The sequence below is a fragment of the Peromyscus maniculatus genome, chromosome X, assembly GCF_049852395.1.
Source record: "Peromyscus maniculatus bairdii isolate BWxNUB_F1_BW_parent chromosome X, HU_Pman_BW_mat_3.1, whole genome shotgun sequence".
Lineage (NCBI taxonomy): Eukaryota > Metazoa > Chordata > Mammalia > Rodentia > Cricetidae > Peromyscus > Peromyscus maniculatus.
The window spans coordinates 3,883,705-3,899,451 of record NC_134875.1 but is presented as its reverse complement, the minus strand read 5'-3'; the positions used below and the strand labels follow the sequence as shown (position 1 = coordinate 3,899,451).

At 37.6% G+C, this 15,747-nt stretch overlaps 1 protein-coding gene across 6 annotated transcripts in view; it reads right to left on the bottom strand.

Moving 5' to 3' along the window:
* Gabra3 (gamma-aminobutyric acid type A receptor subunit alpha3) overlaps positions 1–15,747 on the bottom strand; it is a 240,401-nt gene that overhangs the window by 38,999 nt on the left and 185,655 nt on the right. For all 6 annotated transcript variants that reach the window (XM_042268890.2, XM_006991865.4, XM_042268889.2 and 3 more), the window contains one exon: positions 10,874–10,956. In XM_042268890.2, coding sequence (XP_042124824.1) covers positions 10,874–10,956 — 83 coding nt within the window. The remainder of the gene's footprint in view (positions 1–10,873; positions 10,957–15,747) is intronic.

The following is a 15,747-nucleotide window of genomic DNA, read 5'->3' as shown; positions in this document are numbered from 1 at the left end:
CATTGTTGGTGCATTTAAATTGGCTACAGGCCTAGAGTATCTGACAGACCATTTTCAGAATCAGGAATTCTGAAAGACCATCTTACCCTGTCTTGGCAGAGTACAGTGGTCGCTTTCCTTGTGTCCCGCTTGTCCAGAAAGGACAGCATTACATTCGTACTGTCAGCCATCAAGGCAAGGGCAGTTCTTTGCCCCATAGGCCATTTTGTGCCAAGAAGACAAACTTCCAAATGGAAATGTCTTAGAAGCCCAACATTCTTTCAGGATCAAATTGGTGTTGCCAGGAGCAATTGTGTCTCACGTCAACAGAATTCTAAGTTATTTAAATGCCATATTCTCTAGGTCTAAGAAGAGTTTGAAGATTACCTGTCCATCTGACCTATGTATCTGTAAATCTGGATAACCTAACTAACATAGCTCTAGAGATGACAAGCATAGGTGACTATAAATCCATAAGTGTTATCTACCGAAATAACCTAAGGACTAAGGCTTCATGTAAACAAGGTAAACAGTCTATAAACAAATATATGGTAAAGAACGATGATTTCAAAATTGTGACAATACACAAGATATTTATAACAGAGGTAGGAATATATAGTGCAATATGCAATATGACAATAATCTTAAATATATATCATTATACAGAATATCCTAAACAAAAGTAGAACATACATAAACTATGATAGTTATAAATTTACATTTGCATCAATATACAAATATTTCAAATAAGAGTAGAAATATCTGTACATTATAACAAATATAGTTCTGTATTTTTATCAATATTCAAATTATCTTAAACAGGAATATAAAAATAGTTTACATTTGTATCAACATATAAGAATCTATAACAGTGCAAATTATCTAAAGCTGTTATTTTACTAAATTTGTTTACTAGTATATACAATAATCTACCATATGAGACTCTTAATCTCAGGGTCGTGGGTTCAAGCCCCATGTTGGGTGCCAGATATTGGTAAAATTATTAAGGCCACTCCACATAGTTAAAAGGGAGGTTTATTAGTGGCATAACTTACAAATGAAGGGATAGGTAGGTCGCAGAATCTGGGGAAGGTGTGTCGCAGTCCAGTGGTGTTCTCTGGAGAACTTTGCTCAGTCAACCTTCACCGTCCAGGGTCCAGGAACAGAGAGAGCATGGCGTATCTCAATCTTGGGTCTTCAGGGCCCTCTCTTGGCCCTGCCTTGTAGGTGTGACAGTTACTGAAGCCTCAGTGGGGGTTGGAACTTCCAGATCAAAACTGGAATGGCTACCCACTACACAAAGGCATGAGGTCTCCAGAGTGATAGGATTAACAGTGTATGCCACCACTGCCTGACAATACACCACCACACTGCACACAATGATTTAAGAGTATGTATCATTCACTCCTTCTTGATGTGCTCATTTTTCCTTCCAGGATAATGTTCCTTAATTTCACCTACCATATCTTTAGCATTTATTGTAGTAATGTCTTTTCTCTAGCCTCTCCAGTCCTTGATCCTATTCTTGTCTCTGTTTACAGTCATTACTTTACTAAACCCACCATACCATTTGGACACACAACAACTAAATTAAACAGCTACTCTGGATCTTTCAGAGAAATTAGAAATGAGCAAAGTTTTAAATATGTGCTTTCCTATCAGAATCAGATCTTAGCAATAGATATAGTTATTGTTAATTTGAAGAAACCAATGGTATAAAATCAAAAAGAAAGGGAAGAAACTGACACACTGAGTCAAAAGTTTTGAAATTTTCAGGAATATTTAAGACTTATGTGGTCACAATCTGTCTTAGCTAGTGTTTCCATTGCTGCAATGAAATACTATGACCTAAAAGCAAGTTCGGGAGGAAAGGATTTATTTAGCTTACACTTCCACATTGCTGTTCATCACCAAAGGAAGTCAAGACAGGAACTCAAACACGGCAGGAACCTGGAGGCAGGACCTGATGAAGAGGCCATGGCGGAGTCCTGTGGGATGTTCTATATGTCAAATGTGTTGCTCTGATTGGTTAATAAATAAAACAGTGGCCAGTGGCCAGGCAGGAAGTATAGGTGGGACAAGGAGAGAGGAGAATTGTGGGAAGTGGAAGGCTGAGTGAGAGAGATGCTGCCAGCTGCTGCCATGACAAGCAGCATGTGAAGATGCCAGTAAGCCACGAGCCATGTGGCAAGGTATAGATTTGTGGAAATGGATTAATTTAAGCTATAAGAACAGTTAGCAAGAAGCCTGCCATGGCCATACAGTTTGTAAGCAATATAAGTCTCTGTGTTTACTTGGTTGGGTCTGAGCAGCTGTGGGACTGGCTGGTGACAGAGATTTGTCCTGACTGTGGGAAATATCAAGCAACAGGGAAGTGCTGCTTACTGGCTTGCTCATCATGGCTCACTCAGCCTGCTTTCTTTCTTTATTTCTTTTTTTTTAATGCCAAATGCCGTTTATTGAAAGAGGGAGGAGGTCTTTTTTTTTTTTTTTTTTTTTTTTTTGGTTTTTCGAGACAGGGTTTTTCTGTGTAGCTTTGCCTTTCATGGAACTCATTCTGTAGACCAGGCTGGCCTCGAACCCACAGAGATCCACCTGCCTCTGTCTCCCGAGTGCTGGGACTAAAGGTGTGCACCACCACTGCCCGGTGGGAGGAGGTCTTAAATATAGGCTTACAGCACAATGGGAGAACCCTGGAGGGCAGAAATTTGCTACTGATGTTTTACAATCTTGCACTAAGCTGTTAATGCCCATATGCAGGATACACAGACAAGGAACTTCCCTTAAGCATTCAGGAGGGCAGAACCCGGCAGGGAATTAGCATAGGGAGGATATCAAGGTCAAGATCAGCAAGCAAGTCAATGGTTACCCAAAACGGGGGCCAGGGCCCTACAGGTCCCCCTTTTACTAAAAAATGAGCTTCTGACTTATGTTGAATGGGAAGTCAGCAGGTCACTTTACCTATCATAGAGACCCCTACCCAGGCTACACAGGTGCTCTGTCTTAGGTTGGTGAGTGTCCCCAGTCAGCCTGCTTTCTTATAGCATCCAGGATCTATAGGGATGGCACTACCCATAATGGGCTGGGTCCTCCCCCATAAAAAATTAAGGAAGTGCCTTACAACCAGATCTTTTCTCAAATGGTGTTCCCTCTTTTCAGATAACTCTAACTTGTGTCAAGTTGACCTAAGACTACCTAGTACACAATCTGATTACTTGACTTTATTTAATATGTTTCTGTTGTGCCTTTAGTACTATATGCTGCTAGTGGCAAATTATTCTTCAAAATTATATATGTTTATGTGTGTGTGTGTGTGTGTGTGTGTGTGTGTGTGTGTGTGTGTGTGTAGTTGTGATGGTTACCTTAAACTGAACTTCATACAACCTAGAATAATATGTTTACATTGGGCTGGTCTGAGGGTGTATGTGTTGGTTAATTTTCTGTCAACTTGACATAAGCTAGAGTTATTTGGGAAGAGGAAATCTCAAATGAGAAAATGCCTCTATTGTATTGGCCTGAGGCAAGTCTATTGGGCATTTTCTTGATTATGATTAATGTAGAAGGGCCCAGCCCACTATGGGTGGTGCTGCTCCAGGCAAGTGGCCCTGAGTTGTATAAGAAAAGTAACTGAGGAAGCCCGGAGGATCAAGCCAGTAAGAAGTATTCCTCCACAATCTCTCCTTCAATCAATTCCTGCCTCTAGGTTTCTGCTTGAGTTCTTACCTTAATATCCTCCAAAGATAAGACTGTGATCAAGAACTATAAGCCAAGTAAACTCTTTCCTCACCAAGTTGCTTTGGTTCAGAATGTTGTTTATCACAGCAGTAGAAAGCAAACTAGGGCAGCATGTCTGTGGGGAATTGTCTTAATTGACGTGAGAACATCCATCACATTGTGGGTGGCACAATTCCCTAGGCAGGGTTTCTAGAACTGTATTAATGGAGGAATTGAGCTTGGCACATGCAAATAAGTCATCATACATGCATTAATTTCTCTGTGCTTCTGACTATGGATGTGATATGACTACCTGACTGAAGTTCCTGAGTTGACCTTCTCACAAGTATACACTATAACATGGAATTGTAAGCTGAATCAAACCATTTTCTATCCTAAGTTGTTTTTGTCAGAGCACTTTATCACAGCAACTGAAATGAAATTAAAACAGTAGTAAAGTATATCCAAACACTGAGGGTATTCTCCCAAGAGATAGTAGATTTTAGAAGTAAAACTAGAAATTTTGAACTGTGACTCTAGTTCTATTTAAAATTCATATCATTTGCAGCATCTAACATGTAAATCCTATACTACATTAATCCTAATTAGTAGGATTAATCCTAATGTATGTTAGTATCAGGAATTTGGAAATGGTATCAAGAGCAATTATACGTCAGTTACTGAGGACTTCTACCACAGATTAATGGTCCCTGTTTTTGCATATAACAGAAATAGAACCACACTGCAGGTGTACTTAGATATATGGCTTTTCTCAGTAAGATATCTGTGATGTTATTTAACTTGTCGAGCATAATTGCCATAATATTATTGTATTTTGGTGTGAGTGTACCTCACATTTTTAATTCATTCTGATGGCCTGGAGGTAGTTTCTAGTGTGAATATATTACAACTAGTTCTGCTATAGCTGTCGCTTATATGAATATTGATAAACATTTATATACTGATGGCAAGAAATGCAAAGTTTTCATATGTATATGTTCAGTATTATGAGGTGTGACCAATTTCCCCCAAATTTGCTACAAATCTACATACTTATCATAGCTCAGGACTGTATGGAGTTGCTCTAAAACCTCACCTATGTATGGAATTTCCTGAGTTTTTCATAATAACTACTGTATTGAATGTATAGTAGTACACTTTGGATGAATCTTTGTTTCTTTGCTAAAGTAATCATCAGCTACTCAATAAGTCCTTATGTGAGAGAGAAACAAAGAAATCCTAAGGTTTTTTATTGCTTCCTAGAGATTTGTAGGGAGTCTTATGCATTTGAACATTTTGTCATAAAACAAATTGTATGTAACACAAATGTTTTTATCATTCTATGAAAAGCTTTCTTAGTGTCTTTTGTTTTGATTTTTCCCCTTTGTTTGTTTTGCTTATTTATTTATTTTTGTTTAGACAGAATATTACTTTATAATTCAGGCATCCTGGAACTCACTATGTATCACAGACTAGCCTCAAACTCACATCAGTCCTTCTGCCTCAGATTCTTGAGTGCTAAAGTTATAAGCTTGCGCCATCATACTCTGCCCTTCCCACCCTGCCTTATTGTTCTCTTAATGATATTTTGATTAAGTAGAAATCCTTAATATTTAATATATCCCAGATATCTTCTCTGTTTCAGTCAATGCCTTTGTTCAATTGATCTCTACCTTCTCCAATTCATGAGGATATTCTCCTATATTTTCATTTAAACTTCTGGGTTTTTAATGTGTTTTTAATTGAAATAGAATTACATTACTTTCCTCCTTTAGCCCTTCCCCAGATAGTCTTCCTTGAGCCCCTCTTAAACACCCCCTCAAATCCCTCTTATGTCTCTCCTCAAGTTGATATCCTCTTTTTCGTTACTTAGATTTTCAATCCATCTGGAATTTATATATATAATAACATTCAAGATCTCCCTCCTTGTCTCATTAATTCCACACTATTTTTTATCTTTGTAACAGTAATATCTTGTCTAAATTACTATAGCTTCAAGTAGGTTTGGTATCATTGTGAGTTCTGTGGATTTATTCTTATTCAAGACTCTTAAGTATTCTTAGCATCTTAATATTTCCATATAAACTTTAAAATCAGCATTGTTTTCTTTATATTTACCTGTATGCATCTTGACACTTTGGATTAATAATTTTCATCAGTTTTAAAAGTTCCAGGTAGCATCACTGATGATGTGAGTAGCAGTCCAGTCATCCTTGCTCCACATCTAGTATCCTCTTATGAGTGAGTACATACCATGTTTGTCTTTCTGAGTCTGGGTTACCTCACTCAGGATGATTTTTTCTAGATCCATCCATTTGCCTGCAAATCTCATGATGTCATTGTTTTTCTCTGCTGAGTAGTATTCCATTGTGTATATGTGAAAGACAAATATGGTATGTACTCACTCATAGGAGGATACTAGATGTGGAACAAGGATGACTGGACTGCTACTCACATCATTAGTGACGCTACCTGGAAAACAGGACCCCAAGAAAGACACAAGGATCACCCAATGACAGAGAAATGGCTGAGATCTACATGAACAACCTGGACATGAGTGGGAGCAATGAAGGGCGAGGGTCGAGGGAAAGAGAACAGGAGATCCCAGCTGGATCAAGAACAGAGAGGGAGAACAAGGAATAGGAGACCATGATAAATGAAGACCACATGAGAAAAGGAAGAAACAAAGTGCTAGAGAGGCCCACAGAAATCCACAAAGATACGCCACAAAAGACTGCTGGCAATGGTTGAGAGACAGCCGGGACTGACCTACTCTGGTGATGGGATGGCCAAACACCCTAATAGTTGTGCCAGAAACCCCATCCAAGTACTGAGGAATCTGGATGCAGACATCCATGGCTAGGCCCCAGGTGGAGCGCTGGGAGTCTAATTAGCGAGAAAGAGGAGGGTTTATATGAGCAAGAATTGTTGAAACCAAGGTTGGATAAAGCACAGGGACAAATAGCCAAACGAATGGAAACACATGAACTATGAACCAAAGGCTGAAGGGCCCCCAACTGGATCAGGCCCTCTGAATAGGTGAGACAGTTGATTGGCTTGATCTGTTTGGGAGGCATCTAGGCAGTGGTACCAGGTCCTGGGCTTGCTGCATGAGATAGCTGTTTGAAACCTGGGACTTATACAGGGACGCTTGGCTCAATCTGGGAGGAGGGGACTGGACCTGCCTGGACTGAGTCTATCAGGTCGATCTCAGTCCTCAGGGGAGGCCTTGCTCTGGAGGTGGTGGGAAAGGGGGGGTAGGCTGGGGGGAAAGGGAGGGGGGCAGGAAGGGGGAGAACAAGGAAATCTGTGGCTGTTATGTAGAACTGAATAGTATTGTAAAATAAAATAAATAAAATTAAAAAAATGGAAAAAAACATAAAAGTTCTTTTGCAAAATATACATATATGAAAATTTCACAATACATTTTTAGTTACACATAATAATTTCTTCACCATTCTCAATTTGTTACTTATTCTTTTCTGTGTTTTTCTTTCTGTTCTTCTATTTCTCTATTTTCTGTTGCCTATTCTTTAGCTACCTAATCCTGTCTTCTATTTTATCTATCCATGAACTATGAATTTTAGTTGTACTTTTCTGTCAATATTTTCCAATTTATTTTTATAGATTTCAAGTTTCTGTTCTAATTATCTTTTATTTGTTTAATTCATATTTATCTGTTTTGTCTTGAAGACAGTACCCACATATGTTATATGTATATGGCTGTGTTTTTTATGTGTACATGCATATGGAAGTCAGAGGTTAACATTGTGTGCCTCAGTCATGTGCCACATTATTACTAATTTTAATTAGGGTTTAATTAAATTTAATTAATTTTAATTCTGATTGAACTTGCAGTTCACCAACTGGCCTATATTGGCTGACTAGAGAGCTGTAGAGATCCACTTGTCTCCCACACAACCCCTCTGTGCTGTGTGTGCCACCACATATTGCCACAAAAAGTTTAAATTCCTTGTCCATAAACTCTGGTATTAGGATTAGGTTCACCTATATGTCTCTGTGTACATTGTGATTTTGCTTTTAGATCTTGTTTTCAGAACATAACTCAATACCCATCAATATCTAATAATTTAGTTTTATTTAATTCTAAACAGGGTTCATAATACCTTAAAGTTTCCTGATGGAAGCCACATTTCAAACATAGATAGTTCATTCTTCCCTGCCTGTGCAGACAGTGTGAAAGACTTACCACCTTATTTCCATAAAGGATTAAGATAGATTACAACTTTGATTGAATTTAATGTGTTTTTGCCCTTCCCTTATAGTTAGTACATAGTCCTTTAAGTTTTAAAGCTGATGGCTTGATGAGTTCTTTCCTCATCTTCTTCCATATCTTCCCCCACTTCCCTCCTCCTCCCCCTTCTACTCCTCTTTTTAGCATAGAGAAACTATAGAAAAGGCAATGTTGTTTTTTTAAAGTTGTTCCTATTAGGTTTTGACTTCATCCTTTCTTCATGGGGATGAATGTAGACCAAGCTGTGAATCATAGTAAGAACTAGCAAACATTCCCAGGGATGGAGAAACCATAGGGACAAGTTAATCTATAGGAGGGTCTTCCCTTTCTTCAGAAATAACTCTCCATTAGATCATGGGCCTGTCCTTTAAGATGCTTGGCACCTTAAGAGATTAGATACTCAGCCTGGAGCAATCTAGCCATCCATCTCCTGCTCTAGTTTCTGGTTCTATGGAAGTTAAAGAAAAAGAGGTGTTCTTTCTTATCTCTGCTGCTCTTGTCTCAGGAAACAACTTTGACACTTTCTCAGCACTGGCTTTGAATTATGGCAAGGTTGCCTAACTACTTCCTGGCTATTCTGTTTCTCCCTGCCTTTTTCCTCATGGGTCCTTCACACCCCTGCCACTCTATCCATGGTGCCTATCTCTCTTACTCTTTCACTTTAAGCTATCTCTTATACTCTTTTTATTTTAAGCTTAATGAAGTTCCTTTCCAGGTTTTTAAGGGAAGTTTCTCTTTCCCATTTGGGCCCTGTTGTGTTGCCTATGGTGTGTGTTCTATTTCTTCTAATTGCTCTTTCACCTCAAGTCTTGATCACATTAATGAGTTGCTCTCTTCTAATAAGGATCATTTCTGAAGGGTAATTTCAAGTCAGCTCCCTTCTTAAACCTGCTGCTCTGATTTCTAACACTACTTGTCTCATTTGACCTCAAATTCATTAGGATTACTGTCTCTTAGTTACCCTTGAGTTTTCCCTCTACTACACAACTAATTCTCATCAGGGGATCTTGCTGTAGGTCTTTTCACAGCATAGACACTTCTCATGACCTTTATTACTATCACAGGTAAGTTGAGCCATCATCACTGGAAAGATTTCAATAACCTCCATCACCATATCTCACCTTAAATATTGCAATATAAACTTCACTGGACTCTAATTATATTTTCTTTATTAACAAGTTTTAAAACCTCTAATACATTCCTCTTTCAAAATAAGTCAGACAATACCAACCTTTAATTCAAAACGTTCTACTCATTCCCTGTTTACCCACAGAAGATAAGCCAAGGTCCTTCAATGTTCTAGAAGATTCTGGAGGCTCTAGCTAAATTTATAGCCTCATTTCTACCTAGTACTTTTCATTCTTATGCCCACTGGGCAGCCACATGGGTGCTCTGATGTTTATTGAACAAGCCAAAAACTTTTCTCAATTCAGATCTTATTTCCTGAGATGTGTCTATAATACCTAAAACATTATTTCCTCAGATTTCTGCATCATTTGCCCCGCTTCATCATAAAATGTCCAATCTTATGTAATTTTTAAAAATATTTTAATTTCTACATAATAAGAATAAGGAAAGTGAGTTGTGCTTCCCTGGATGATATATTTGGTTGTCAATGAAATTGAAAACAGACTGGTCAGGATTGCCTTATTAGAAAAAATGTACAGGTAAGTAAAATTAAGGGTATAGATATCTAACAGCTGTCATAATGCAGCTAGGAACATCATACTTTTCTATAGCTCAGCAGAGAGACTATAGTTTGCAAGTGTTATGCCTGTACATTTCAAAGTAGCTAATGGAAGATGTTTAATGCTCTTAGCATTAAGAAGTGATAAATGATGGAAATGTTAGTTACCCTAAATTAATTTTATATTATATCATATCATATCATATATCATATCATATCATATCATTATATTGTATTGTATTATATTATATTATATTATATTATATTATATTATATTATATTATATTATATTATATTATATTATATTATATTATATTATATTAATTATATTATAAATGTGTCTGAAATATAATACTACATCATATACATGTGTATAGTTACTATGTATTCAAAGTTTTTCCATGGTTCTCCTTACTTTCACCTTACTTATATTCAATGTTTATTTTATATTTCACTATCATATTCTTGTGAATAATACAAGCTCCATAAGGCTAGGGATTTTGTTTTATTAATGAATTGCATTCCAAACTCATAGAATAGAGGCTGTTACACAAGAGATGGTCTATAAATATTTTACAAACTAATAATTGATATAATTGAGACTTTTCAAATGCAGTTTCTATTTCAATATCATTCAGATGTGATCAACACAGATCTTGATATATTACTCTGATAACTTACTCAGATATTCTTACGTTCAAAACTTCTCTGAAGTATATTCAATTTTGACATCTGTAATTCATTTGAAAATGCACTCTATTGTCTTCTTTGTAAGATTTACAGCAAATGGGAAAGGCAGTATTCTAAAACATGAGCAAATTTCCATAGCTGTGCCTCCTATTTACCATTTATTGTTGGGAACTGGATAATAGTAAGTGGAGGTGCAGGTAGAATGGACATTAACAAAAATATTTCACATTCTCTTGTCCTTAGGAAGCTAACATTTTTATCAGTCCTTGCTCTGTCTTCTGGAAAAGGACAAATGTTGATGTTCCCATCTAATGACAGCAATTACTCTGAAATAATGGAATAATTTTGTTTTTAATAATGGAATAAATTTGCTTTTTTTAAAAAGTCTACTACTCTTGATCAGTTAGTACTTCTTGACCCGAGTCTCCTGACCCACTCCATAATAGCAAGAATTAAAGTTAGTATTAGGAACTTCCCAGGAACAAAGCAGAATATATTATATTTCTTTTGGAAGCAGATCAGACAAACAAAACTTAGAAAATACATACAGCTTCCAAACTTCAGTGGGCAGGCATGCACATCCATGGGGAAATCTTCCAAATGCATAGGACATTCAGCGTGTATTGTTAACCTAAAAAAAGGAGATAACAGAACATGAAATACAGCCAAGATTAATGTTATTAAACATAAAGTTCAGTTCCCACTCAACAGCATTGGAGTACTTCTTAGAATACCATGGGATTTTGCTTGCTTATTTTCACTGCAAGTGAGGTCTGTATGCTAACAAACAGTGGATTAAGTGAGCTAGGGACTTTTTCAAAGCAGCAGCCAGTATTGCTTGTTTTTAGTTACAGCTGATGTGAATCCTACCTTACAACCTTTAGAAAAAAATATGTATTTGGCGTAATGGTACTTCTTAGCTACCTGTCAAGAAGCATAGAAACAGCAAGTCCTGATTCATTTACTTCTGATCAGAGCTTACTTATTTCAGAAGGAATTCTTCCCAGCAGGCTATTATATGAGGTAGCCAATTTAAAGAGTACATTATAGGGAAGAGAGGTATAGAAAGAGTATACTTGTTATGACTTAACAGAGAAAAAAATTAACACATTGCTGTAGGAGAACACACATGTGCACACACATGTGCATGCACACACATACACCACTCCAAAAAATACAAAGATAATGGAGGGAATCAAAAACCTCAAAGGTCAAATCTGAAGAACTTTCAACAGAAACATAAACAGGAAAGATCATGCTTAAATTCCTCAGTGGAAATATGATGGGGTATGGTTTGTCATATTTATATGTTTATTTCCTTGCACTAGTCTGTCAAAGTAATCTACTTCAGTGTTTCCTTATGAATTTTTGCCAATCTTTTAAGGCTGAGCTGCCATTGGCTCCAACAGAATTCTCATAAATACACACACACACACACACACACACACAGAGAGAGAGAGAGAGAGAGAGAGAGAGAGAGACATATATATACACACACACATACATATATAGATACATAGATACAGAAATAATGCCCACACAGTAAACATTTAGAGTTGCTTGGCACCTGGCATTAATAGGTTATATTTTTATCTAATTTTTATACCTCCTATGCATATGGGAAACAGTTTCTGTCATGCTCATGGTATTTTAATGTGCTGAGAAGCTGGTCATCAATTAGAATTTTGTTCATCCTCCCAATGCCTTCCTTCTTTACAGAGGCATTTTTGCTCATGGCTTTATAGCACCAAGATTTTCCTTGGAACTATACTTCCTGCTTAATAGAATATCAATATATCACATAAAGGAATTTGTTTTGTTCCATGTCAAGGCAATGGAGAGAGAGGGGGTGTGTAAGAAGTTCAATATATAGAGTCTTCATTCACTACTCTTCCTAACCACAGTGCTACTATAACAGTGTCAGATAGCAAAATCTCAGCAGGTGCTTATGGGCAGAGTACTGTTGCCCAATACTGCTCCAGTTTGGTTGGAATGAGTGAGATACCAGGAAACATTCATATTTAAAGTCAAATTATAGATATCCATACATCTAGGAAGGCATAGGAGGTACTATGTGTAATTATTATCATTATAAGGATCATTGCTAGTAACTTGAGCTATTCACAGCATTTTACAAGTTCTAAAACACATTCACATTGAGTAATTCCATTCAAGTCTGCTTACATCATAGGGAACCTGGTTGCCTGGAACAAAAGAGAATGTTCACTCTATTTGACCGCCATGGTGGCCTTGTAAGGAATATATTGGGAGCAACATTATTATCTCTGTTTCAGAGAGACAAATACAGAGACTTTGTGTGATTTGATCAGAAACACAACATGGAAATCTGGAGCAAGTCCAAAGGTCTTGCTACATTAGCTACTTTCTATGCATTAGAGGGTAAATAGCTCTTCATCTCCTGTGGAAGGTATTAGTCATGTGAGGGAATCTTCAATCACCCATGCTTACCTTTGTATAAACATTTCCTGTGTATAAAGTAGTTGTGGGAAAATATGAAGGAATAAGACAGGCATAAGCCATAATTATTGCCCTCACAGAAATCTGTAGCTAGAGTTTTCCTGCCTTGCCCACAGTCAGGACAAATCTTTGTCACCCACCAGTCCCACAGCCGCTCAAACCCAACCAAGTAAACACAGAGACTTATTTTGCTTACAAACTGTATGGCCGTGGCAGGCTTCTTGCTAACTGTTCTTATAGCTTAAATTAATCCATTTCCACAAATCTATACCTTGCCACGTGGCTCGTGGCTTACCGACATTTTCACATGCTGCTTGTCCTGGCGGGCGGCTGGCAGTGACTCCTTCTGCCTTCTTGTTCTTTTATTTCTCCTCTCTGTTAGTCCCACCTATACTTCCTGCCTAGCCACGGCCAATCAGGTTGTATTTATTGACCAATCAGAGCAATTTGACATACAGACCATCCCACAGCACAGGCAAGTGCAGACCATCTCAGACACCTGCACTCAGGCCCGTGGTCCTAATCATCCTCTATGTGGACCTGCTGGGTAAAGCCACCAGGAACCCAAGAAGGGCTCCCACAGGACATACAGACCATCCCACAGCAGAAATCACTGGCATAGGAGGAGAAAAATAATACCTACATATGTGGCCAATCCACTAATACAGAGCAGTAATTGTGACCATTAGCCTGGATACAGTAATGGTCTTTTCTTTTGCAGAAAAATGTTGAAGGGATTATAATACTATTAGTCTAAGAACTATACACACACACACACACACACACACACACACACACACACACACACACACACACACACACAGCATAGCCAGACTAATAACAAACTCTGCCCACATACACCCAGGCATTTTTTTCTTTGGTTATGTGGGATGGGTAAGAAATGGATAGAAAAGAAGATAAGAAAGTTATTATAGATCAGTTCTGTTCCTAATCAGAAATCACTACCTTTGCATCCTGCCTTTATAATTTATTTGCTATGGTCTTATTCTCTACATCACAAAGACTGCCAAGTAGACATAAAATAATTTCCTCTTGACATTACTCATAAGAGGCAGTATCTTGGAAATAATAATGTAAGTGGAGAGAAGGAACACGATTTTATTAAATCCTCGTGGAAACTTTTCAGTATCCAACATGAGGGGTAGGTTTCTCTGTGAAATATATTTCTCTTATGTCTTCTAATGTGAATTTTGAAGTCCTATTTATGCCCTTTAAAAGTCAGATTGGTGGGATATTACAGGCTGGCTTAAAATTGAGGTTTTCTTCAAGACACATGAAAATTTTTTAAATATCCAAGTGTAGCATGCTTTCACGGACCACCATCCCCCAAATCATGACACAGAGACTTATTATTAATTATGTATGCTAACTAAGCCTTAGCTTAGGCTTGTTTATAGCTAGCCTTTCTTTAACTTAAATTAACCCATTTCAATTAATCTATGTGTTGCCCTGAGACTCATTTATCACATCTATGTACTATCCATCCTGCTTTCCTGCTTCTTCTGTCTGTCCCTCAGCTGGCTGGCTGGCTGTATCCTGGCTAGCTGGCTGGCTTCCCTTTTCTCTCCACCTGCCAGCCCTGACTATCCCTATACTTCCAAATGTTGATGCTCAGCTTTTTATTAGACTCATCAGGTGCCTTAGGCAGGCAAGTTAAAACAGGAACACATCTTTAAATAGTTAAACAAATGTAGCATAAACAAGTGTAACACATCTTTTCATAGTTAAAAAATATTCTGCAACAAAACAAATGCAACACATCTTTACATATATATCTTTACATAGTTAAATAAATATTTTATTCCACAACATCCAAGGGACTAGTTAGAACTGCAAGGATCCTTTTTATCATTTGGTTCCAACCTTTTGTTGTTTAAATGGCACACTAAAAATAAGAGCCATGTAGGTATTTGCTAAAAGACACACTCCTAGATGTGCTTACTGTTTGGGAGGAATTTGAAAAATGTATACATCCAGTTCCAGAACAACCCATAAAGTTCTCTGAGAAGTACAGAGAAAAGGAAAGAATTATTTTGTACAAGGCCACCATAGAAGACCTTATGAGAACAGGATCAACCAGGATGAAGCCACAATGGTAAGCAAGATGAAGTAAAGGATGGCATTGTGGAGAATATACACACAAATTTATTTATTTAAACACAGTCCTCTCCAGGGATGAGTCCCCTAATCTATTGTCCAGTCCCAAGTGGTCAGCCCTAAACACACACACACACACACACACACACACACACACACACACACACACACGAGCAACAACACTGAATAACACAGCAGGTTATATTACCTACAGGTTTTTAATGGGCTTTTCAAAAAGAAAGATCAGAGACTCTTCAAAGTACAATACCAATATCATAGAATTTCAGTCATGATCCGGGGTTTTGGCTGCTTTTATTTCTATGTAAATACCAAGCAGTAAAGAAGAGATAATCCTTTATCTCCTTTAGGGGAGGCAGATGCAGATAGGAATTCAAAGCCTTTTAAAGTCAAGTCATGCGTGGATATGCCCATACAACCCCCCCTCATTATTAAAATGCCCTCATTTTACTTGTATTTTGGCACTATTGTTCCTTTGTCACCCAATCCTTTGCTTTAAGCAGAATTTTTATGCCACCATAGTAATAAGTCCATGTTGTATTACTACTATGGCCTCCTAACTTGCTACTCTGTTAAAAGAAGATTCTCTATACTCCCTGCTTTGTTCAGAATCAAAGTCTATGTCTACTCAGAGTCTAGAGTGATCCTACCCTATGCTCCCCTCTTGTTTACTTTCTTGGGTCACTGGGTTCTGGCTCTGTCCAGACTCTCTGATACCATGGCTGTTGAATTTGTGTGCTGTCTTACCAGAATGTTCCTCTTTCCAATAGCTGTATAACTAATTTTATTTTATTTTTTTTCTTTTGCC